This window comes from Pinus tabuliformis, chromosome 6 (assembly GCF_031772625.1).
Source record: "Pinus tabuliformis cultivar Carrire ecotype Pingquan chromosome 6, CPIR1, whole genome shotgun sequence".
NCBI classification, from domain to species: Eukaryota; Viridiplantae; Streptophyta; class Pinopsida; order Pinales; family Pinaceae; genus Pinus; species Pinus tabuliformis.
The window spans coordinates 648,042,823-648,070,319 of record NC_142292.1 but is presented as its reverse complement, the minus strand read 5'-3'; the positions used below and the strand labels follow the sequence as shown (position 1 = coordinate 648,070,319).

Here is a 27,497-nt window from a genome sequence, read left to right as displayed (position 1 = left end):
AGAGGCCGGCTTCTTCAAGATGAAAAGCGTGACTGCACCCAAAGATTGGAGGATTTTAGGGCATCATGGGCACAAACAGGATGCACTGTTATGTCAGATGGTTGGACTGACCAAAAGGGGAGAACCCTTATAAACTTCTTGGTTAGTTGTCCCTTGGGGACTATGTTTATCAAATCTGTTGATGCAACTCATCAAATCAAAGATGCAAAAAATTTATGTGATTTGCTGGATGTGTTTATTTTGGAGGTGGGTGCAGAAAATGTTGTCCAAGTCATAACGGACAACGCTGCAAATTATGTTGCTGCTGGTAGATTGCTTATGGACAGGCATCCTACTTTATTTTGGACACCTTGTGCTGCCCATTGTATTGATTTGATGTTAGAGGACATAGGGAAAATTCCCTTTGTCAAAGAGGCTGTTGACTCATCAAAAACCATCACAAAATTTATTTACAATCACACATCTGTGCTTAGCTTGATGAGAAAATGCACCAACAACAAAGAGTTGGTGCGCCCCGCCATTACACGGTTTGCGACGAGTTTCATATCTCTTCAATCCCTCTTGAATTCTATGTGGGATTTGAAGAGAATGTTTGTTTCAGAGGAGTGGCGTTCTTCGCCAATGAGCCGCAAACCAGAAGGAGAGGCCGTCTGCAGACTTGTTTCATACCAAGAAGACTTCTGGGCGGGAGTGCAGGAGGTGTGCGCTGTCACAGAACCTTTGGTAAAGGTTCTTCGGTTGGTAGATGGTGAGAAGCCCGCAATGGGCTATTTGTATGAAGCCATGGATAGGGCCAAAGAAGCCATTCGGTCCTACTATGATGACAAGGGAGATGATGGGTTCCAGAGACAACTCCTTCTATGGAAGGTCATTGATGAGCGATGGAACAACACACTCCATCGTCCCATTCATGCTGCTGGCCTTTTCCTGAACCCTGCATTTTCTTATGCATGTGGGTTTAATTTTGATGTTGAGGTCGTGGAAGGATTATTAACCTGTGTCCAGAAGATGGTGAAAACTCCAGAAGAACGTATGGAGGTCTCTAGACAAATTGAGCAATATAAGTTGTCAGGTGGCACATTTGGCTTTGAGATGGCTATCAATGATAGGACGGTTAAAATCCCAGGTATTTTTTAGTTTGTAGTATGTACTTTGTAACTTTGTTTCAAATTTCATTGTTTCTTCAAATTCCATTTTTTTCTTATGTTTATTTAAAATTTTCTTTGTAATTTTGTTGTAGACGCATGGTGGAAGATGTATGGTGGCAGAGTACCCCTTTTGCAAAATCTTGCCGTGCGCATCCTCAGCCAAACATGCAGCTCCTCGGGATGTGAGCGCAATTGGAGTGTATTTGAAAAAATACACAACAAGAAGCGCAATAGGTTAACACTTAAACATTTAAAATATTGCAAATTTCCAAATAAATTTTTGAATTCATTAAAGTTTTAAACAATATTTTTTTTATAATATTAATTATTAATTTATTATTTCATGAACTTTGTACAGGTTGGAGTCCCATAGACTTAATGACATGGTCTATGTCTACTACAATCTTCGATTGTGGGTGAAACAACTAGAGAAGACACCTGATACGGAAGCCATCTCATTGGATGGGATTGACACCACTGCTGAATGGAGGGTTGAGACCGAGAGGCCTCTCATGGATCCCACTGAGGATTGGTTAGTGCAGGATGAGGGGGAGGAGGAGGGGGAGGAGGAGGAGGAGGAGGAGGAGGAGGAGGAGGAGCAGGAGCAGGAGGAGGAGGAGTTGGAGGAGCAGGAGGAGGAGGTGACACCGCCTACCCGGGCTACCCGGGCTACCACTACCACCAGTAGAGGACGTGGTCTCCGTCCACCTCAGCCTCTTGTAGCTGCTACTACTAGTTCTTCAGCTTCTAGAGCACGTCAGACTCCACTGCCATTTCCACCACCACAGGCACCAGCTTCTACATCTAGAGGGAAAGAGAAAGCTGTGCCATATTCTCGCAAGAGGGGCAGAGGAAATCAATAGGATTAGACTTTCATTTTATTGTATATGACATTATGACATGATGAGATACATTATCATATTTTTTGTTGATATTTTGAGGCTGAGTTGGACTTGGGACTCAGGACTTACTATTCAGGACATGATTCAATGTTATGTGTGATTTTAGCGCTAGAAATGATATTGAACATCTTATATATTAGTTTTTTTATCATATTTATGTGTCAATGTATTTATTTTATGTTGTAGATGGTTTAGATATTAAAAAAATTGAAAAAAAATGAAAAAAAATGAATATTTTTGTGCCAAACGATTTTTTCCGATTTTTTCCCGATTTTTTCCCGATTTTTCCGATTTTTCCGATTTTTTCCCGGCGCCGATTAAATCCCGATCGCGATGTGTGCAACATTGCTTTAGACACCTATTCCTCCTCAATCCTTCTTCAATGTTCCACAAATTGCAAGATTGATGGGCTGAGATTCAGTCTCACTGAATGCCAAGTACTGTGATCCTTCTAAGTCAACTTCTTTGCTTCTTATAGATTTCGGCTCCCATATATATATATGCACAAATCTCTTTTTAGTGATGTCTCATATATATATTTCAGAATTTCTGAAGATGACTTCGGTTTGCAGCTTCTTCCATATGATCTTAAGATTGCTTTTATTCAGTTCGGTCTTTAATCCTTTCAACAAGTGAATTGCAATGACACTTCAAACTTTGTGATTCGGTTTCCCTTTTAGATTGTGCTTAGAATCTTGTAACTCAGATCTCTGTGGTAAAGTCAGAGATCTTTGACCTTGATCCCGTAATCATATATAGGTCATAGATCTGTAGTTATATCTTTTGATCTAGTAATTTACTCAGGCTTCAAATTGTAGTCACTAGCATATTTGGTCCCCTGTAATATATTAAACTTTTACCTACATAAAAATTCCGGTCCTCTGTAGTAAATATTTCGATCCTCTGCATTATATATAAACTTCAGTTCCCTTTGTTGCTTTGCTCTTCTAACTCAGGCCTGTGGCCAAATTACTGAAGATTTGACTTATAGTCAAGCCTAGAAATGAGCTATGTTAGTTCAGTCTTCCTTCTAGGTACTTTGGACTTCAGAACTAGATATGAGCCTTTAGTTTTTCAACCTATAGTGATCTTCTAGCTTCTTCCTATGTCACTGACCTTAGCTCTGATACCATGTTGAGAAATCTAGGGCAGCTTTGTTTAATTTGATTTCTCCATTATTTGACAATTTCTTGTGATTTATTAATTTTCTTCTTCTTAGTAGTTATGTTATTATCATCAAGACAATTGCCAAAAACTAAAAAAACACCAGAGAACACATGATGTAGGCGCTCAGCCAGGGCAAAACCCCTATCTAGGGGAAAACCCAGTCCAGAACTCTTCCTTCAGTAGATTCATATGACAGTGAGACAACCAAGACCAAGACAACGACCTCCTTTCCTCCATCAAATCAGCCTCTTTAATCTTCAATGAACATTACTAAATTTTTAAGGTCAAAGTCTTCATGATGTGGGCCACCTTCTATTGCAGACTTTGGCCTCCTTTCATCTCTGCAGAATTCCAGATTTCGGCCTGCTTACATGCCTGTGTAATTACAGAACTTCGGCCTTCTCTTACTTCAGACTTTGGTTTCTTTTGATTCAAACTTCGCTACCTTTATTCACTGTGGGACTTTCAACTTCCTTCATTACAGATTTCGGCTACTTTTCTTCAAACTACAGCTTCCTTGTCTATGAAATCTCATAACCAAACTTGCTTCACCTTTCTGAAACTGGACGAGCTTTACTGGGTATATATAGTTGTTGGAGCCTCCTTAAATGAGCCGACATGATCATTTGAAATGGATCGACTTTGTATAGGCCAACTTTTCATTGTTTGTAGCCCAACTAGTTGAGGAGGCTGACTTGATGGGGAAGGAGAAGGACAATAATTTTCTTCCTTAACTAGAAGGAGCCCAAGAAGGGTTGCTTACAAAAATAATTTTTACTTTGACTTAAATAAAAATCCTAAAGCCTACAATGGAGGCTTGACCTATGATAATTGACCCAAGCATGGAACCCATGCTTTAACAAGTCAATTTAATTAATAATAATAAAAAATTCATTCTTTTTGATAAATATATTTCATTATGACTCAAATACAATTATGAGGACCAAACCTAGTTACATTTTTCAACAGTAACTTGTTTACAAGTCACAAGCTAGGAAGATATTTGGAGATGACAGTTGTGTGAGGTACTTTGTGCCTTTTGCATTAGATATCATCCATTGTGATACTCTTATGGTCATTTTACCTATGATGATGATCTCACTTGATTTTGAGGGCTTGTTTCATATGCTTACTCCCAAGTATTGCTACCATTACGTTAGTATAAAGTTTTTCTACAAGTGAGCGAAAATCCCTTACTTAATTTATAGGCGACTTATAACCCTAACAACAAAAGATGGTTGCTTCTATGCTTCAGAACTGCAATAAAACACGAGAAAAATCCTGCAGCAAAATAGATCATGCAAATAGAAACATATAACAGTAGAAAATCAAAGTGTAATAACCCAATGAAGGACTTAAATAAATGGTAATTTTATTAACGAATACACCTGGTGAGGAGAAACTACAAAATGGGTCTGCAGTTTCTCCTCTATGGGATGGGTCCTTTCTTGTCCTTGTGCTTCAGCAACGTGCTTCTCTCTCTCAATTTGCAATGGGCAGAAAAATTAAAATAAAAATAAAAAAAGCTAAGTTGCACGAAACGGGGAAACGGGTACGAGTTTCCGAAACGGGAAGCGATACGAAACGCGACCTCCCCAAATTTTGGAAACGGGGAAACGCGAATATATATATATATATATAGAAAATATTTAAATATATATATATATGTGTGTGTGTGTGTGTGTGTGTGTGTGCAATCATAAAGCATAAATGATACATTATAATTTATTACACTTGAACATTAAGATTTAATTTACATCACATTTACTCATGAATGATTACATAATGAAAATAAAAATATCAGAATATCCAAAAGCAACCTTTATTAGATATCCAAATCTCAAAATCAGCCTTTATTTATATTAATATATGAGGCTGCAAGTACAATAAAGACTATAAGGCTGCAAGAGAGAGATCCAAATCAAGATTTTCTGGATCCACATCCCATTCTTTAGAAGGACCACTGTTGTATTGGGAGTCTCCTCCTACATAGTCGAACGACCTTAGTGCTCTTGATTAAATACACGTTTCATACCCTAGTACCCTACATGATTTTGATTATTGGGAGTTTCCCCTGCATAGAGGGCTTGGTTCTCTTGATTAAATAGAAGTTCCATACCCTAGTACATGATAAAATCCAATGGAAACATTGCAACCCCCTCAATCCTGAAATCCTGAAAAACAAATAAGTCTGCTGGATTTTGAGTGAGATCTAAAATTCTACTTTCTCCACATGAAATCCAATGAGGGCGAAACCACTCTCAAACATCCTGAGTCATTTCATGGTAATGTTAAAAATTTAAGTAAAAGGATAAAAATGAAAAATAAAGGAGAATATCACTTTTACTTTAAGAATTTAACATTACCATGAACTGCATGTCAACCACTAGGGCAAAAATTCACTTTTATAACTTTAGACACACATCTAGAAAATTAAAAAACAAATTTGAAAAAAACAAAAAATTAAAAAAAAAACACAATTCAATTGGGAAACGCGGGCTGTACGGCCTGGAAACGCGTTTCCGGCCATACGGCCACGTTTCCGTTTCGGGAAACGTGGCCGTACGGCCGGAAACGCGTTTCCAGGCCATACGGTACGCGGAAACGCGTTTCGTTTCATTTCCCGGGAGGAAACGACCCCTAGGGCCACGTTCCCTGCAACTTAGAAAAAAAGTGTTTGAACTTAAGTGGGAGTTCAAATGCTATAAGACGATAATGGGCATTGGGGACGATGAAAATAGTCATGTTGAAGAATGGATAGAAAACCCTCTATTTATAACAAAACATTGGAATAGATTGAGAATTAGAAAATAATAAAATATTATTGACTAAATCAAAATCTATCCGTTGTGGATAAATGTTATAAAGTTATATAACATTTAACATAGTTCTATAACTATTTAACATAATGTGCTCTTCATAATAACATAATAATTGTAATTTTCTTTAAAATTTCCACTACTCATATTTGTAAAATTATTTTAATTTAATGATATGACAATCTATATATTTTAATATATAGATTGAGAAGGAAAAGATATTCAAAATGGTCACATATCTTTATTTACAAAGTCACTGAATTAATTAACAAATAAAAATTATTTATTAATCACTTTATGAGAATTAAAAAAGAAATAATTATTAAATAATGGTCTAATAATTATCTCATAAGGAAAATAGGGGATAAATAAGGAAAAAAAATAAATAATGGTTTATTATTTTATAACAAGGTGATTAAGTCAAAAGTGACAAGAAATAATTATCAAATAATGATTTAATAATTATTTATAGAGAACATTAAATAAATAATGATTTGTTTAATTATTCTCATGGGGTTTTTGGATTTTAATGAGAAATAATTTAGAAAAATGTATTAATTCATTCTCTATGGTGAAAGTGGGTTTTACCATGGTAAAATTAATCTTACATGGTGTATTTCGATCCACCTAGTAAGAAATGGCTAGGTGAACATTTTTTGGGTGATAACGCATCATTTGAGGGATTATATGAGAGTTCTCTAGCAATTCAGGTGGGGATGTCCAACCCCATATGATGACAATTATGAGTACTAGAGCTAGGACATTGACCACCTTTTGAAGAGCATTGATCTTAGGATGTATCCAACACTAATGATGACCTTCTCCTCTCCCTTTAGAGCCTAAAATGTTGTGCATTTGGACCAAGACATAGCAAAGAGAGATTATGTACCCCAGAGATGGCAAGACAACCATAGGTTAGCATTATACCGTCTTAATGGATGTTGCCTTGTTAATGAGCTGATTGGATGAGGATCATGACCTCAGACCCTACTAGAAGGGATGGTACACTTCCCTAGATGATGGCATCAATCCCAAACCTTGTGATGTCTGCACATGGCTTGGAGTGATGATGTGGACTTAATTGTTGATGACGTGTTGATGACGAGGATTCTGCTTGATGGTTTAACACCTTGTTGATAAGGAGATGGCCTTTTTTAGTTAGGACCACACTCTAACCCATCTATGGCACATTTTGATGGAGATACTCACTTTTAAAGGATAGCATCTCCCTTGGAGACCTTTTCACTCACCCTTGTGAGTTAAGAAGAGGTAAATTGTTATGTTTTATCATTGAGATAGCTATCTTTTAGGTCGACTTATGACCTACTGAACTTGTAATCACATATATTATTATTTTTAGAGATTTTAGTCAATTTTAAGGCTAAATCAACTTGATTCCCTCATATAAGTAGAGGGAAGTCACTCCAGCCTTTGATCATGGTAACACACTCACTCATGAATTAGAGAGTGTGCAGTTGTAGCCTAATTACTACCTTAACCCACACCTGGGATTATCATGGAGAAAATCCTTATCTCCACTTGGTGTGGCCTTGGGGGAAAGCTTCGAGTTGATGTTGTCACTCAATTCTCAACTCCTCCATCTGGGTTCTCTCCTAGTTGAAGCCAAGGAGGTAGTCCCTAAAAGATATCTAACATTTAGCTAGCTTAAAGCTAGCAAATCAGTTTTCTAGGAGTTAATACAAGATGATTCAAGACACTTCACATAGATAGCATCCAATTACATTTACAAGTTCAATAAGTACATACATCTGTAAAATAAATATGGCGAGATAAGACCAGTGCCTAGATGTAAATACTTGCTAAAGATATTCCAAGTAAAGATACACTTCTATGAAAGAAAGCTTTGAAATAAGAACTTGAAAGTTTGAAACAAAAGAGCCACAAGGGATAGATGCTTCCAAAGTAAAGTAGTGAATGACAATTTTAGCAAGTACAACAACTTAAAGAAAGCTTGAGAATGAAACAAATGCTCATCAACTTGAAAATGGAAACAATTGCTCAAGATAAATAACACAAGCAAAACACGAATCCATATGCCATCTTGCTTTGTAGTGGTGATGAAGTTATCTTGGTAAATTTTAAGTTAGTCCTAAGTTCTAAAGCAAGTTTCAAAATAACTTTGTTTCCCTAGAGCACACCCTCACCCAGGGCCCAATCTCAGAGTGAGGAGTCAATAGGAGATAGATGGTCCCTAATATCTACTTCAACCAATTTAAGTTGGAGGTAGATTTGCTAATGTCACAACTTGTCAAATTGTTATAAAGAAAGCTTTGCAAAGTAGATGATATTTGAAAGTAAAGCAAACCAATAAAATTATAACAATTAACTCAATAAGATTGCAAGAGTATTGAAAGGGAAGGTTAATCTACAAATTGAAAGAAAAGAGCAATTGCAATAAAGAGATAAATGAAATAATGGAATTAGCGAGTGAATTTAACCAAGTTCATTCAACACATTAGATTAAATAGCATGTAAAATGATAATTTAGAGAGACTAGAAATACGTGTTAAATAGAGAAGCTAACTGCATGAAAAACAAGTTAAAGGAAATGATTATCACTCTAAACTACTTAAGCAAATCAAAGCAATAAAATAAACACTCATGCATCACACAAGGGACACCTTTTCCAATTGGGAAAAGGGATGCCAAGGGGAAGACCCCCAAGCTCCCAGAAAGAAAGTTTGTCTTTTATTAAAATTTGACCCCTCTTATGAGATGAGGGATGGAGAGGGTCTTTGGAAAGAGTTTACAAGTACTTCCCTCAAAATAGGAATGATACTATTTCTAAATCTTGTTACAAATGAGATAAATTCTAAGCCAACAATTACAATGAAGTTTGAGTAAATGATTAGAAGCACTCAAGGAAAGATCAAGGCTCCCTTATTACTAATCGAGAGCAATTACACAATATTACCCATGGGAAATTTCCTTGAAGGTTTCTCAAATAGATGAGGGAGGTTCGTGAGAGCTACAACTGTGGAAGTGTGAGGGCCTTTTAGGCCACTTGTTTTAGTACACCAAATCAGACCTGAACACTGCCCCTTTCTTCTTGAAATCTGTGCCAAAGCAACTCTGCCTAAAAGGAAGTTAAGGTCTGCCCAAACGCTGACCCAAAACTCTGCCTTAAAAGACAATTAAGGTCTACCCAAAAGGCAGTCCCAGGGACTGCCCTTTTCTGCCCATGAGGTCTCCTAAAAATCAGTCAATAAAAGTCAATGGGTTGCCTCAACCAAGGTTACTTGGGAGCGGGAGTGGAAGCGGGGAGTGGGAGCGGAAATGGGAGCGGAGAGCGACATTTTCAAAAGCTCCCAAGTTGGGAGCGAATTTTTATATAATATATATTTTATATATTTTGATGCATATATGTCAACAAAAAGCATATAGAATGATGAATTAGATATAAAAAGCATAAAAACATGGATTAAAGCATATAAAATTATTCATCTAGAAGTTATAATCTTCATCAACTATGTCCACAAGTTACAAGTTCTCATTTATAGAGCATGTAAGGGTGCACATAACCAAAATAGTATCGAGTGCAATCCATCTCTTAACCGAAAATACATCAACAAATAGGCTCTAGATGGCCTCTAGCATTCAAAAAAATCATGCTACAACAAATAACTACATATCATCAAAATCATTGCCTATCTTGGGATCTTGTCATTAATATCACCCCCTAAGCAATTAACATAACATAGAAAACATGTAGTGTGTCAAGTCAAGATTTTGTTTGAGTGATGGATACATATTTAGTAGGGTCATGATAGAGGAGTTTGACAACCAATGTCACTAACATCATGGTACATAGAGGGCTTGGTGCTCTTGATAAAATATGAGTCCCATACCCTAGTACATGACAAAATTTAATGGAAACATTGCAATACCCCCAATCCTGAAAAATTGAAACGTCTGCTGGATTTTGAGTGATATCTCAAATTCTACTTTCTCCATATGAAATCCAATGAGGTCAGAACCACTCTCAAACATCCTAAGTCATTTCATGGTAATGTTAAAAATTTAAGTAAAAAGATGAAAATGAAAGACAAAGGAGAATATGCCCACGAGGCTTTGGAGTGACGGTGATGGGTGCACAGTTAAGGTACTCCTTGTGATAGGTCACTGGTTCAAATCCCCCGTGGGTGCTTACCTACCAAAAAAAAAAAAAAAATACAAAGGAAAATGTCACGTTTACTTAAACATTACCATGAATTGTGTATCAATACTAAGGACATAAGCTTGAATATTAGGTTGCCCTACTCAAAAACCCTTGTTTCTTTGAAAAAATATTGCATTTGCAACATCTTTATGACAAAAATTTTGTGAAAAAACCAGGGAATGAACTTCTTTTTTGCGGGTACACGCTCCCGCTCGAAATGCTCTTTGGGAGTGATTCAAGGGGGGTGGGGCGCGCTGCTCCCCCGCAACCCTGGTCTCAACAATCAGCCCTCAAGGATGGTCCTAGCTGCCTCAAGTTTTTGCCAAAAGACAACGGAGAATAAGTTAGTGAAGGGCCAGATGGGAGGTTGAAAGGCAGCCCCAAAATTTGGCATGTGCTTTATCTAATTAATAAAAAAATCAAGGAGATAATCCTACTCTAATTTGCCTGAGTGGAAACCAAGAAAACTTGGCTTCGCTTTGGGAAAATAAACTACTATTGGAACAACAGTATAATATTGAACCTAAGTGCTCAAATTTAGCTTATATGCACATCAATAAAGTCACAAAAAGAATTGTAATTTGAGAAGATGGAAGGAAGAAGAAATTGGGCCCCATTCAAGGCCTCTTTGGTTGATATTTTGTTGTCCTTGGATAGCCTTTGTCAACTTGAGTTTGACGCTCCTTAGCTCTCTTTAAGATGGCTAGTTTAGCCATCAACTTCACCAATCTCCTTGCTTGTTAGGCAACCTACACATGCTAAACCCAAAACTTGCAACACACATTAGTAACCTTTTGAGACCTTGCTCATATGATGGCAAGGTTGGACTTGTTGATCAACCAAGAACACACAAATCACAGCCAAGCATAGGATGTGAGCAATGTCTAAGAGGAGACCCAAATAATTGAGCTCTTCCCCCAAGGCAACAATGTCCCTATGGGATAGGATACCAAAACCATATGCAAGCAAATAACAATATCATAGACATAAGCATATAGGAACCATTGGAAAAACACAAGCTACCTCCCAAATGCCAAGAATAACTCCACAAACCCAATGCAAATGACCTCCAAAATCTTTCGTTTTATTGATCACCAAATGTGAAAACAACTTAGCATAGTTTAGCCAAGCAATAAGCTTCCAACCATCTGCAAATGAAAGCTCAAAGGGTTGCTTTATACAAGTTTGGGAGCATATCCCAATGAGAAGAGTGATGAACAAGTGTCCAAAGAGTGGGAATCCCAATGAAAAATCGAGCTACAAGTGGAGAGATGATTACCCAAGTGTCTTTGCGTTAGTTGTAGGTGTTTCCCTTGACTAGCAACACAATTCCCCTTGACCGGTGCATGTTCTTTGAGTGTTTCCAAGTGTATAGGAGCAAGAGATAAAAAGGAAACAAATCCTTATAAAAATGTGGTTAATGTCCAAGTAAACATAGCCTAGAACATGTGTAACAAGTTTCCTCTCCCTGCTACGTGGTGCCTCCTTGACCGGGCCTGCGTATTAGTTCTAGGAGACTAAGTGTACTAGCAATGCATGATAAGTGGAGAAATGTGGGAATTAACTCCCTTTTGGCTACTCTTTGACTCAAGAAACTCTACCAGCAATCAAAGTGATGGACTAGACCCCTTCTGTCACTGAAGATGGCCCTCATTTTATGGGATTTGGTCCCCTCAGACTGTTCTAGAAAACACCAATCCATCCTTCCTACATGACATTCCATTTGGCGTTCTTATGTGGCCTTCCAACTCACCTTTGAACTGAACTTTGACTTCACGTTGATGTCATGTCACTTGCTTGAATTTTTTACTTGGAGAGACATATTAAATATCTATATTTATTAATTTTTTTGATATTTTCTTCACCTTTTGCCACTAAAGCTAGAGAAAGTGGGATTTTATGGGGTGTTTTTTTTATTTTTTGACTCCCAAAGTGCACCTTAAGAGAATGTTGGGATGGAGAGGACGAATTTTGAGTATTTATATGCCCCCAACATCTACTAGGATCATTTATTTACAATTTTACATAAAAATTAATTAAAAATCTCGTCATGCAAGAATTTTTAATAATTTAAAAAATCCTATAAAAACCTAGTCAAATTTTGCGACACTTTAGATATGACCTATCATGGAAATATACATCAACTCTAAGCATTAGGATAGATCCAAGGCTCAATCATTAAGCCACACTCCAACTTTGGAGGTATTCAGTGAGAATACTCAACTAATTATTTATCGCCAAAGAGCGAAAATAATTGGTCGAGTAAAAAAAAAACACTCCAGAGTGGACTCACTTAATGGTCAGGTCCCAAGTCACCTAAGCTTGTTACAAATTTCATCATGCTAGCGACATTTATTACAGTTCCTTGAAGGGGTTGCGGAATTCGACAAAGAAAATGTAGAGAGAGGACAGAGAAAATGAGCATAAGTGCCCAGTCGACTTTTGATCTTCAAAAAAAATTTAAGAGTCACTACTCCATTGGGTAATGAAGTTTTCATTCCCTACCACGTGCATATGAGCAAGTAACAAATCCAAGGGAGCATTGATGTAGCAAATTATCTTCAGGAGGATATTTTGATTGGATAGAATTTTCTCTTGGATGGTGAAGTGATTTTATGCAAATTTATTGTATCTTCTTCCAATTTGTAATTGTTGTAGAATTAGGGTTTCATTGAATTTTTCATTCAATCTTTTATGGCTCTAACATCTTTGTTTGCAAAATTATGACCAACTTTCCAACAACAAACCTTACTATGCTTCCTTGCTCATAAATCTCCAATTAATTGAAAGTTGTTAGCGTTTGATGAAGATAAACCTCATTGTAGTGTTTTCTCTATCATGCCTCATTCCAATTGGACTTCTTCCATAGACCTGGTCCTTTGACTCCATTAACACAAGATTGAGAAAAGGAACTAGTCCATTTAGTGTCTCAATCCTTCAAAATTTAAAACCTATAATGTCCCCAATTTTGGAGCATGGGAATCACTAAGGAATTTTGCCCAATTTTGGTAATATTGATTAAAAAGGGGAAAATATTATTTTATTGGAGGAAGGCGGCAAATAATGGGAGAATGGCAACAAATTATTATTTTATTAAAAAGGCAGCAAAAGCCATTTCCTGGAATGTGGCCCCCTGTTGACCACTGGAGTGGCACTTGATGATTATATGAAGACTCCATGCCCAAGGATGATCCGAAGGACACTTGTACCATCAGATATCATCAGTCAATAGAGTTTTTAAACTCTACTTCCATTTCTCATCAGCTTTCTTGTACCCATATTCCACACCCTGCGGGGAATTGTAATAAGTCATACTAGTAATGATGAGTTTTGAGTTTGTAACGGGCCTAGAATGTTGGGACTCGATCAGCAAACGAGTACACCTTGGAGTGTGTGTTTTTTTTATCTGGTTAATTACCCTTCTTTTTTAGAGGCAGATAATTTTCTAGGTTTCTTCACTCATTTTTTACCTCAAAGCTAGGGTGATAGTTTGAAGGTTGAGCCCCTAACACATCTTAGTGTCTAGAGTCGATGTGTATTACCATACTAGATCACACAAAAAATTCGTGGAATTTTGTTACGTCTAAGTAGTCATTTTTTTATATTTTAGATTTTCCGCACTACGGAATTGCTAATAAAATTATATTTGTAATGTAATAAGTGATGTCTAGAGAAATTGTATGGGGTATGAGTAATAAAATTTGCACCTCTCACCCTCAAATTTCTACTATGACACACTTTAAGGGGTTAAAAATGTGTTTCGAACCCTCAAAACCCACTTTTCCTAAGTTTAGTGAGAAATCTGGCAATTAATTAAGCCAGAAATTAAATAAATGGAGAAAAATAAATATCCACACATGCTAAATGTTGTGGAAATGAGGTGGAAAATTATGGAGGAGTTAAAGTGAAGTCCCAAGGTGATGTGGACTCCTAAAATCAAGGAAAGGACATGTGCTCAAATAAAACCGAATTTCTGGCATTAAATGAGAAAGTTGCTTACCTACGAATTCGAATTTGTGAAGTTAATGCACATTTGGGAGGATTTGGGAGAAGATTTGGTAGAGATTTTTGTGGGAAATTGCCCCCACACGGGTTACCATCCATCTACACTTGTCATTCCATCATAAAATTCGAATTTGGCACATAAGGGAAGAAGAAAATGAAGTCCACTTGCCAAAATTCGATTTTTACACTTGGCACTGGAGCTCCATTCAACAAATTCGAATTTCTCTTTGGGATTGTCACCTCATGCCACTTTTTTAATCTCTCTACCTTGGGATTGGCTCCAATGCCATTTGTCATTGTCATTCTACATTGGGATTTGCTCTCAACTCTCTATATAATAAAGCCAACTCTGAGGGTTTTGAGTTGCATGGAAGGGAGTCTCAATGTGTAGGCTAAAAAAAGCCTTGTATGGACTAAAGCAGGCACTGAGGGCATGGTACAAGAGGATAGATGCCTACTTGCAGCAGATGCGTTTCTAGAAGAGTGATGTAGATCCGAACCTATACTTTATCCTAGTAGGTGATGATCCACTCATTCTGGTACTGTATGTTGATGACTTGTTTATTACAGGGGAGGATAGTCTCATCCAGCATTGCAAGAAAGATCTTGCTTCAGAGTTTGATATGACTGATATGGGGTTGATGCATTACATTTTGGGGTTGGAGGTTTGGCAGGAGGATGGGCACATCTTTGTGGGTCGGGACAAGTATGCAGGGATTTCGTACAGATGGTTGCAGGCCTATGGCTACTCCTATGATCACCAACTGGAAGAAGTTGCATGATGTTGATTCCGAGTTGGTGGATCTCACTTTGTATTGTCAGCTGATTGGTTCATTGATGTATTTGGTCAACACTAGACCATGTATTTGTTTTGCAGTCAACACAATGACTCAGTTTATGATGGAGCCCAAGAGGGTACATTGGGTGGCTACAAAACATGTGATGAGGTACTTACAGGGAACAGTGGATTATGGTTTGGACTATGTCAGATGCGATCGAGTCAGATTGATTGGTTGCACAGACTCAGATTGGGCTGACAGTGTCAATGGCCGAAAGAGTACTTCTGAATGTTATTTCTCATTGGGCTCGATAGTTGTGTCATGGTTCAGCAGGAAACAAAAGTCAATGGCATTGAGCAGCAAAGAGGCAGAGTATATGGCGACTAGTTGTTGGAATTTCTAAGTCTGACACATTAGAAACCCTTCCTGCACTTTACTGATTTATTCCTACCTACTTGTTTTGTTAATTAACAAGCTATTTACCATGTAAATACTGGAAATAAATATGAATGCATGCTCAACACATTACAAATCATCAATTGAAGGAAATAGAAATAAGCACACAAGTGACACCGTTGTTTTTGGACTAATGTCCCAGGAAAAACCCAATGCGGGAAAACCGGTGCAACTATCTGAGGGTTTGATTTATTAAGCAGTTTCAGAATACAATCTGGGTGCCAAATCCAGCTCACCTAATAGAGAAAAATCTTGGCGGTAGTATCTCTCTACTCGGAAACAGATATTCCGGTTGAAATCCTGGATAAACACTCCAACAGCTCCACAGCTCCAGTTTGCCCCACGAAACCCCAGCATCAGCCTCTAGGGACTGCGTCAGCCTCTCCCTGGCCCAGCATTAGCCCAACGTTACTCCGACTTGGCCTACGTCAGCCTTCTGGCCCTCTGCGTCACCCATGTTGGCCCTCTGAAGCACTGCGCAGCTCCTGGCTAACTCTGCGTGAACCCTGGCTGGCTCTGCGTGAACCCTTGGCTGCTTTTGCGTCCCTCTCTCCGACTACTGCGTTGATCCTCCCGGTGCTATCTCTGCCTCTCTACTTCTGTATTCACTGCCTCTCAGCTGCAACTCTGATCACTCTCTCAACTTTCTCAGCAAACCCAGCCCTAGAAAGTGGAAATCTTGATCTCTTGGTGTGTTCTCTAAGTGACCCTCAAGCCTCCTCTTATACTTTTCTCGTTGACAAATCAATGGCCGAGATTAAGTCCCTAATCAATGGCTAAGATTAGATCTGACTTAATCCATGACTTTTGGACCATTCTAACACGGTTTTATATTAATTCACAATAAAATTTTATCTTCCATTAAAAAATATTAACTATTTTAATATCTCCCAAACTGTTTAGAATCTGCCTAAACCATTTCTGGGTATTGGAGATCTCATGTGCCTTAGCCTCGCCACCAATTTTCGTGGCTAGAACACATCCGATGCTACCCCAAATCAACACTCCCTCTTAGCAAGGACTGTGCTCTAGTAATACTCCTCACTGAGCATCACTATGATCATCCGGCATCGGTCCCTGTGCTGATGCTAGGCCTGCTACCCAACATCCTCTGCACTGTTGCATCCTATACTGCTACCCATGGCTCTACCACTACCACTACTGCATTTGTACGTCAGCTACCTCTACATTTGTGCTGCAGCCCATCGCCCCACCACTGCCACTACTACATCTGCACTGCAACCCCTCTCATCATGTTGCATCGTGCTTCCCATAGCACTACCACTGCTAACTACTGCACTACAACCCAGTTACTGAGAAGTAAGTAACTGATCTCCCAACTCTGACATCTTTGTCGAGCTAGAAACACTCCTGATGTTGAAGCTCCCTCTGTCACTGACAAGTGCTCCCTCTCTGACCTCTGCGCTGCTACAACTACATGCATCTCACACCGTTGCACACCTCTCTGTGCCATCATGCACTGGTGCAACACTCCCGTGCCTCTTGCACTGTTGCATCCTGCTAGCCTCGCACTGTCCAAGGAATCTTGCATTGTAGCTCCCTCTGTCGCTCCATCTGCATCCGTCTCTACTGACATCACCAATACTGCTACTCCTCTTCGGGGCTCCCGTAGCAAGGTCTAATCCAAGACGCTGGGTACCTCAAGGATCCTGCCCCTCATCGCCTATAGTCCTCCTGACTACAGCTCGATGTCTCCCCACTTCTTCTAAAGTGGCACATGAGCACTCATGGCACAATCATCGTCTATCTCCACTTCCTTCTCTACCCTTGTTGGCGTTGCCTTGGTCTCAGAGGCCTCTCCCTTACTCTTCTTCCTTGGACATTGGGTCGCATAATGACCCAGCTCCCCACAGTGGAAGCATTTGACCTTGGAGAGGTCCTTCTTCTTCTGTTTCTCCTACTTTCCCTCAGATGCTAGGGCAACATCTTCCTCCTCCTCCTCCTTGATTCTGATCCCCTTGTCGTTGCTTCCCGCCTTGCTCAGCCTTCTGATCTCTTCTTGGCGAAGAGCAGCCCACATTTCCTCCCAATCTGGAAGGGTCGCCTTGCCCAGTATGCTCTGGACAAACACCTCCCAGTCTTCTAAAACTACGTTTAGGGTTGTTCTCACCATCAATTCTGGATCCGGCATTGCCACTATGGAAGTTAGTTGATCCCGGATGTCCTTCAATCAACCAAGGAATCGATCGATCTGTTCTCCCTTCTTCATTTGGTATGATCGCAGTTGATTTTCTAGTAGCATCTTCCTTTGCACGGAAGTATGCTGATACAACTTAGTCAGGGCCTCCCACATCTCCTGTGTCATGTTCTTCACGGCTATATGTGGTACTATATGATCCTTGACCCCATCAAGGATGATACTCTTAGCCCTCACCATTGCATCCTCGTACCTGTCGTTATCAGCCGGGACAACTGGGATAGCTATCGTCCTTAAGGTGAAGTGCTTGACACGATTCCTGTCTAGCACGGATAAGATTTTGGCCTTCCAGACTATAAAGTTTAAGGCTTCGTCCAGTCTATCCTGGTCTCTTACTCCATGTAGTGCCATTTCGCTGCTCCTCTACTTCCCCCCTAGAAGTTCTTGGTATGACTCCTCTAAGCCTTGATTTCCCTCCTAGAAACCCTTCTGCCAATGTCGAGATGCCCCTCTCTAATCGTCTATGCAACTGCAACACTGATTTAGATTCCTTGGCTAGAAATCCACCTTGGCAGCAACTCCCTCTTCCTTGGCCTTCCCCTGTTAAGTATTGTTCTGACTACAGTACCCCACTAGCTCCACTCTGCAACTTACCCATGGCTTCATAAACCCCAACAAACTAAAGGTTAGAACTCCTAGGCTTTGCGCAATCCCAGCACTGGAAAATCAGCCGCCTCAGCCAATTGCGTCAGCCCTCCTGGCCTCTGCATGGCTCTACGTGAGCCTGCCTTTTGCTCGCTCAGCCTCTGCATGGCTCTGCGTGAGCCTGCCTTTCCCTCGCTCAGCCTTTGCACTACCTCTTCCTGGCTCAATCTTGATGACGCAGGCACTATGTCACCCCTTCCTTGCTGCTACTCTGCTAGGAAGAGCTTTTGTCACTCGAGATAGTTGTTTTCTGTTGTTGTTTCTCTGTTCGGCTGATGTTCTCAGTTTTCCTGTGATCTGCTTCCACCCTCTGATACAATGTTGGAATTTCTAAGTCTGACATGTTAGAAACCCTTCATGCACTTTACTGATTTATTCCTACCTACTTGTTCTATTAATTAACAAGTTATTTACCATGTAAATACTAGAAATAAATACAAATGCATGCTCAACACATTACAGATCATCAACTGAAGGAAATAGAAACAAGCACACAAGTGACACCGTTGTTTTTGGACTAATGTCCCCGGAAAAACCCAATGCGGGAAAACTGGTGCAGCTATCTGAGGGTTTGATTTATTAAGTAGTTTCAGAATACAATCTGGGTGCCAAATCCGGCTTACTCAATAGAGGAAAATCTCGGCAGTAGTACCTCTCTACTCGGAAGCAGATATTCCAACTGAAACCCCAAATAAACACTCTGGCAGCTCCACAGCTCCAATCTGCCCCACGAAACCCCAATGTCAGCCTCTAGGGACTGCATCAGCCTCTCTCTGGCCCAGCGTCACTCCGGCTTGGCCTGTGTCAACCTTTGAAGGCACTGCGCAGCCTTCTGGCCCTCTGCGTCACCCACGCTGGCCCTCTAAAGCACTGCACAGCTCATGGCTACCTCTGCATGGGCCCTGGTTGGCTCTGCGTCAACCCTTGGCTGCTTCTGCGTCCCTCTCTCCGGCTATTGCGTTGATCCTCCCGGTGCTATCTCTGCATCTCTACTTCTGTATTCACTACCCCTCAGCTACAACTCTAATCACTCTCTCAACTTTCTCAGCAAACCCAACCCTAGAAAATCTAAATCTTGATCTGTTGGTGTGTTCTCCAAGTGACCTTCAAGCCTCCTCTTATACTTTTCTCGTTGACAAATCAACGGTCGATATTAAGTCCCTAATCAACAGCTAAGATTAGATCTGGCTTGATCCAAAACTTTTGGACCATTCTAACATAGTTTTATATTAATTCACATTAATATTTTACTTTCCCTAAGTTTAGAATTAGGGACTCCATTAAAAAATATTAATTATTTTAATATCTCTCAAACTGTTTAGAATCTGCCCAAACCCTTTTTGGGTATTGGAGATCTCATGTGCCTCAGCCTCTCCACCAATTTTCGTGGCTAGAGCACATCTGATGCTACCCCAAATCAACACTAGTCAGGCGAGGTGCGAGGCATTATGGCTTTGCAAAATGCTTCATGGATTATTTGGTCAGATGTTGAGACCAACAATGATTTACTGTGACAACCAGAGTTGTATTAAACTCTCTATGAATCTAGTATTTCCTGATTGGTCAAAGCATATAGAGATCAGATACCACTTCATCAGAGATTGGGTTAAGAGAGGAGCAGTGTACCTTGAGAATATATCCACTAATGAATAGGTAGCAGACATTCTCACCAAGTCTTTGCCAAGAGGCAAGCATATTTTCTTCACAGACAGGATGTCATATCCCCAAATTTTGGATTACTAGGTGAGGTGGTTAGGAGGGTTTCCAGAGCTTGTGTCAGTCTAGTCATATGAGCAGGTTACTCCATTGGTAGGCCCAGAGGGTTTTAGAGGAGTTTTATGGGTCTAATTGGGATCGCTTACCATATTTCATCATCGAGATCAATTCCACACAGTTTGCTCTTTGTTGCGTTGCGTTCCAACGATTTCCATAAAATGGCATTAATAAAAAGGATATTTTAATTATTTATGCTTAAGGTGTTGTTTCAAGATGATTACTTGGAAAAACACCTTAATGTAATAGCTCATTGGAATGAGGCTGAAAAGAACTACAAGGAAGAATGATAAAAAGGGCGTTGGGTGGCCAGCGTGACAATAGAGGCAAATTAAGCATTTTCCGACATTAAAACTGACTTTAATTAGTTTCTAAAAGTCACTTTATTAAATAAAGGAAAAGTGCTTTTAAATATTTAATTGGAGAGAAAAGGTAAGTGAGTTATAAAAAAACAAAAAGAAAAGAAAAATGGGGAAGGTGAAGGTGAAAAGACAATCTGAAACTCATTAAATGAATGTTGCGAACATCGCGATTGAGATCAAATCGGAGAGATTACGAAATCGGAAAAAAATAGTAAAAATCGGCAAAAATTGACAAAATTAAAAAATACACAAATACAAAAGAAAATACAAAAATCGCTATTTTTTTGGAAAAATCGTTATTTTTTCGAAAAAAATCAGGATTAAATTGCGATTTTTTCAAAATGAAAAATTTGTCGATTTAATTGTTTTAGGCAAAAAATCGCGATTAAATTGTGATTTTTGCAGAAATGCATTAAATAAGGAAAATGAGGAGACTCTCCGCATTCATGCATTGTGAGTTTGGAAAAAGAGCTCTTGGAGAGAGTTTGAAGGAGAAGCTGAGGATTTGGAACCCTAGCAGCCATAGCAGAGTTCAGTGTTCCAACGAGACACCCTAGTTTGGGATTTGCGAGTGAAATCACCCAAATTTCACCGTTATGATTCAAAGGAGAAAATGAGGTAGAAAAGTGTTGTCAATTGATTTTATGTTCTTACTTGGTATTTTCTATCTCATCTTGACAAGTTGAAGGAGCCCATAAAGAGTTCCAGCTTCCATATCATTCACATGGGTCAATTTAGTGACCAAATCTCATATTGTTGAAGGAAACAAGTTCTGGCTTCATTTGGGTCGAGTTTCTCATGGGTGAAGTAGTTCATTTGTTGGTCGAGAGTCATATCTCTGGCTGGGTGCATTCTGAGCACAAGACTGCTTCTACCCTTGCTGAAAAATCAAGCCATAAGAAGCACACAGGTAATTTATCTGTCTGGTTTAAGGCAATGCTGTAAGGAGACATTCCAGGCTTGAAATGAGATTGAAACTCTGGTCATTTGGACGTATTGAGCTGCTGTATACAGAGAAATACATTGTGAATATATATTTTCCATTGGGGAGCTGATACCCATCATCAAATAGTCTATTGTGCCCAGGTCTGCTCGCTGAAGTGATTACCAGGTTCTAAATCTGAGTTTTGTGCCTTGTAGCAATTGTTTACATGCCTGTGTGCTAATAAATTCATTGCTGTTATAATTCTGGGTAATTTCCTTTAATGAAAAACACTCAATCTCTTGTCATATGGGTCATATCAGTGTTGTATTTCTTGTGGAATATTTTATGAATGATATATGGTTGTCTGAGCTTATTTATAGTGTTCCACGGGGACGCGACCCCCAGGGTCGGGTGCGCGCACCCCACGCACCCGGGACGGGGAGTCTCTTAGGGGTGCGTTTCCCCACGCACCCTTTTTGGGGAATCTCGGGGAGACGCAAGGGGGTGTGTTTCCCCAGTGTGGGAGTCTAGACTCCCCAAGCCTCCCCAAAAAGGGTGCTTCTGGGCGTCCCCCTTCAGTGTGGGAGTCTAGACTCCCCAAAAAGGGTGCGCCTGGGCGTCCCCCTTTAAATTTGTCTAATAAGACTTAAAAATTAAAAATTCAAAATCAAAAATTCAAAAATCAAAACCATTAATTTTTTTTTTTAAACTAAAATTAAAACTAAATAACTAAAACTTAAAAGTCTACAAAAAAAATTAAAATTAAAACTAAATAACTAAAACTTAAAAGCCTAAACCTAAAAGTCATGAAAGGCAAAACTTAAAGTTAAAAGCTCATTTCATTTCAATCCAAAGTCATTTCCATTTCCACGCAGAGGCATTTCCAGACAGCGCTGAAATACCATTTCCACGCACAGTTGAAAGCGTGAACAGTGAACACGCCCAGCCAACCTCCCTGCCGCCGCTGCTGAGCCAAGACTCTGAGCCAATCGGCTTGCATTGCTCCAGCCCACTGTTTTCCTGAACGTTGAGACGCTAAGCTGAGGGACAGTGAGCCGAGTCATTGTTGTAGAATGATGAACCATTGAATGATGAATGATATCGATCAATGTATTTGAATATTTTATTATTGATTTTTATTTCTGTTTTTTGAATCTCATGGTATGTATGAATAATAGTTAATTCAATAATGAGACTTGTCACTTGAGTATGTCATATGAATGATGTATGTATCAAAATGAATGATTCAAATTTCAATTGTCTATTTAATATTTTTATGCTTTCATTATTGAACAGTGGACAATGAATATGAACTTGAATTATATATATATATACCTTGACGACTCCCCGCACCCCCAAAATTTCCCTAAAATTTGAGGGTACTCCCACACGTCCCCCCTGTGCGTCTCCCCGCACCCGCGTCTCCCCGCACCGGAGTCTTGGTGGAACATTGCTTATTTATTTAGTCCTGAGTTAGTTTATTTAAGGATGGATTAGGGAAAAGTGCAATTACAGCTAATAGTGATCAAACTGTTTGAAGAAATGCCTCACTGAAAACACAAGCAAATCTCAGAGATTACAGTGAAAAGTTGGGGTCACCTTTGAGTGGGAATTTATATCAAGTCTGTGTTATTTCTGAGCATAAGGTGCCATTCTAGTTGTTGGTTACAATCTGATTGTACATTCTTATCTCAATATGTTGATGTATAAATTGATCAAACAGAAATTTACACCTACAGCAGTATGCCATTTAAGTGTTTGATGAAATATCACACAGAAAAACATACTAAACTCATAAAACTCCGTGACTTTTTGGAATATTTCCTAGTTGAGAATATTACAGTGGTATCAGAGCATTGATCTTCTCTCAGCCGTGGGGTATCTTTGAGAAGCCAAGTTCGAGGACTTTATTTTGAAGGTGTCAAGATACAGTTGTTGGGTTCAAAGGGCAGATTATAACAAGGGAACAATGCTTCTAAGTCAAGAAGAATTATTTGCCAAAAAAATTGAAAATTATAACAAAACCTTTGCAAAGGTGATAGAGGACATGGAAGCATGGGTGTCATCAAATGCAATAAATAGAAAAGGGAATAGCAAATCCATAGATGAAAAGGTAGTCAAGGACCGGGAAGCAAGCATTGAAGATGAAAACTATGACCAAAGCTTCCCGAACGAATTGAGAAAAGTAACACCAGTTGAAAATAAAGCTATCACAGATTCACCCCAACAGGTTGGAACGAGAGTTTGGGATGAAAGGGAATCAGAAATTGCTACAGAATGCTTGTCATCACTTAGCGAGATTGTTGAGTTAGATGACGAGTACAAAGAAAATCATGAGGCCACAACAATTGATGATTCCCAAGAGGTGTGCAAAGATGATAACACACAAGTGGTTGACGGTGCAAACTCAGTCCCATCAGTTGATGAGGTAAATGTTGCTCACAAGTCTACTTATGCCTATAACTTGGAAAACCAATTGAAGATGGACACAGACAAGATTAGGGCAGCCACGAGGCAATATGATGATGCACTGGTATTGGTGACAGATTATTGTTGGAGAAGTGCAGTGGCACATGATAGTTTAGGAGGAGAGCCTTCACTTGCAGATTTTCAAACTCTCAAGAAGACATTGGTAGAGATGAAATCTAACTACCTATACCTCCTTTCAGATAGAGATCACCTACTCATGCTTACTGAGATATATCATGATGCACTAGTAGGGAAAGAGGAGGAAGTTGACAAGCTTACTTATAAGCTTGAGATTTCCCAGGAGTCCTTGAAGAGCACTCAGGTGGCCCTTCAAGAATTAGAATTGCAGGTTGACCAACTTTGTATGGAGCGACCATCATGCCCTTGGGATTGACCCATGCATCGGTCACTTTCCAATCTGACATACTGTTGCAGAGGCTTTGGTTGTTGTTCTTTGATGCTCTCATCACATTTAGTAGGACTCATCACATATAGCAGGACACACAGGGGTTACCTAAGATAGTTGAGCGAGGCACAGTGCATCATGGACATGATAACGACTTCCCAGATGAGGCATATGGTAGGAGCCTGTTTGATAGATACATGATTAGGGATGGCGTGACCCATTGCAGAGGCAGCATATGTCCCGCCCCTGAGTACACACTTAGGAATATGATCAGCAGAGAGTTACATGACACACCTTCAGTACGACATATCAAGGCATTGTACGAGCATGGGGCACAGTGGATGGTAGGCCTCTTTTACAGGAAGGCATGTGGGCTCCAGGCAGTAATTGGGTACATCACCAAGAGACAGGATAGCATAGTCTGATGTGTGATTAGGCAAGAGCAGGGCAGTTTAGCGTGCACCAGATTGATTCATGATACATGGTGTCCATCTATTGGTTGCATACAGGGATTAGTGATGGGGCGCGGATGGGCGCAAAGAGTTAGCAGGGCTTCGTCGTAGCAGTTAGTTATGATCAAAGTGGCACAACGACAACTTGGAAGTTTCTTTTTGGGATTAGCATGGGACCCTGGCATTACAACACTTGACAACTCAACCACCATTATGGGTGAGTTGGTCTTTATAGGGGAAGATCACTCAGATCTTCCATTGGACTTCAATTTGGTGGAGGGCGTTTCACTTCTCAGTGATTCATTAGGGCTATCAGAGGTGATAGTGGTTAGTTCCTGTGGGCGGGGATCCTTTTTAACAGGTTTTGGAAAGCTTTCAGGAGTTCACTAGTGAGGTGCACGAGATTGGTTTTCTGGAAAAGCAGCTTCTTAAAGAGTTGGTCAGACTTTCACATTATCGAGACGCTCTACTTATTGGCAGTATGCAGAGGGACTCTAGTGTCTATTCCTTGTTAGTGAGTGAGTAGAGCAAGAGATGCTTCATGATGACCAGGATGGTTTGGGACCCTGGTATTCACTTGAATCAACTTGTGGAGCGACAACATGCGATGGCATTGATTAAGGGCAAGCAATTTTGGGGAGAAAAGGTTGTAATGTCCCCAAATTTTGGATTACTAGGCGAGGTGGTTAGGAGGGTTTTCTAGAGCTTGTGTCAGCCTAGTCATAGGAGCAGGATTACTCCATTAGTGGGCCCAGAGGGTTTTAGAGGAGTTTTATGGGTCCAACTAGGATCGCTTACCAGATTTCATCATTGAGCAATTTTGCACAGTTTTCTCTTGGTTTTGTTGTGTTCCGACGATTTCCATAAAACGGTGTTAATAACAGACATATTTTAATTATTTATGCTTAAGATGTTCTTTCAAGCTAATTACTTGGAGAAACACCTTAGTGTAATAGCTCGTTGGAATCGGGATGAAAAGGTCTATAGGACAGAATGATAAAATGGGGCTTTGGGTGGCCAGTGTGACAATAAAGGCGAATTAAACATTTTCCAACATTAAAAGTGACTTTAACAAAGTAAGTCACGTGCGTCATTCAACTAACTCTGTAGCAGATTGGATGGCCAATGTTGCCAGAGTCCAAGAAGGAAGGTAGATTTCCTTTCCCTTTGGTCGAGCCTGCTAGGCGGGAAGGAAAGATATTGATTCAAGGAATCAAGGAGAATGAGGCATCTCCAGGAAGCACTCACTCTCACACCCAAAAGCGTGGTCCAAGAAGAGCTAGAGTGAGAGGGCACCCAGTTTATTCTCTATGAATAGGGCAAGGAAGCCTTTGATCTTTTGAATGAACCACTAGAAAGGTTTAGGGTTCATCGTTCTCCTTCTTTCTGTTTATTGGTAGAACACAAACACTCTCAATTTACTGAGACCAATTCCCCTGCCTATAAAAGTCACTTTATTAAATAAAGAAAGGAAAATTGCTTTTAAATATTTAATTGGAGGGAAAAGGTAAGTGAGTTATAAAAAAACAAAAAGAAAAGAAAAAATGGGAAGGAGGTGGTGAAAAGACAACCCTAAACTCATTAAATAAGGAAAATGAGAAGACTCTCCTCATTCGTGCATTGTGAATTTGGAGAAAGAGCTCTTGGAGAAAGTTTGAAGGAGAAGATGAGGGTTTGGAGCCCTAGATGCCATAACAGACTTCGGTGTTGCAACGAGACACCCTAGTTTGGGATTTGTGAGTGAAAACACCCAGATTTCACCGTTGGGATTCAAAGGAGAAGAAGATTTGTTGGAGATATTGAGGTAGAAAAGCATTGTCAATTGATTTTATGTTCTTAGTTGGTATTTTCTATCTCATCTTGACAGGTTGAAGGAACCCATAAAGAGTCTCAGCTTCCATATCATTCACATGGGTCGATTTAGTGACCAAATCTAATATTGTTGAAGGGAACAAGTTCAGGCTTCATTTGGGTCGAGTTTCTCTTGGGTGAAATAGTTCATTTGCTGGTCGAGAGTCATATCTCTTGCAGGGTGCATTCTGAGAACAAGACTGCATCTACCCTTGCTGAAAAATCAAGCCATTAAGGTGCACACAAGGGTAATTTATCTATCTGGTTGAAGGCAACGCTGTAAGGAGACACTCCAGGCTTGAAATGAGATTGAACCTCTGGTCATTGGGACGTATTGAGTTGCTGTATACAGAGAAATAAATTCTGAATATATATTTGCCATTGGGGAGCTGATACCCTTCATCAAATCGTCTACTATGCCCAGGTCTGCTTGCTGAAGTAATTTCCAGGTTCTAAATCTAAGTTTGTGCCTTGTAGCAATTGTTTACATGTCTGTGTGCTAATAAATCCATTGTTGTTATAATTCTGGGTCATTTCCTTTAATGAAAAACACTCAATCTCTTGTCATATGGGTCATATCAGTGCTATATTTCTTATGGAATGTTTTATGAATGATATATGGCTGTCTGAGCTTATTTATTTAGTCCTGAGTTAGTTTATTTGAGGATTGATTGGGGAAAAGTGCACTTACAGCTAATAGTGATCAAACTGTTCGAAGCAATGCCTCACTGAAAACACAAGCAAATCACAGAGATTACAGTGAAAAGTTGGGGTCACTTTCGAGTGGGAATTAATATCAACGGCCTGTGTTATTTCTGAGCATAAGGTGCCATTCTAATTGCTAGTTACAATCTGATTATACATTATTATCTCAATATGCTGATGTATAAATTGATCAAACAGAAATTTACATCTACAACAGTGCCATTTAAGTGTTTGA

At 39.6% G+C, this 27,497-nt stretch overlaps 2 protein-coding genes across 5 annotated transcripts in view; one reads left to right on the top strand and one right to left on the bottom strand.

The window, feature by feature from the left end:
* Window positions 1-2,670, top strand: part of LOC149260286 (uncharacterized) — an 81,068-nt gene extending 78,398 nt beyond the window's left edge. The window contains exons 4-7 of the mRNA XM_089434040.1: window positions 257-1,126; window positions 1,241-1,382; window positions 1,507-1,767; window positions 2,595-2,670. Of these exons, the coding sequence (XP_089290166.1) occupies window positions 257-1,126; window positions 1,241-1,382; window positions 1,507-1,767; window positions 2,595-2,670 (1,349 nt within the window). The remainder of the gene's footprint in view (window positions 1-256; window positions 1,127-1,240; window positions 1,383-1,506; window positions 1,768-2,594) is intronic.
* LOC149260285 (FAD-binding protein) overlaps window positions 1-27,497 on the bottom strand; it is a 375,148-nt gene that overhangs the window by 85,230 nt on the left and 262,421 nt on the right. The gene's annotated exons all lie outside the window — the stretch shown is intronic.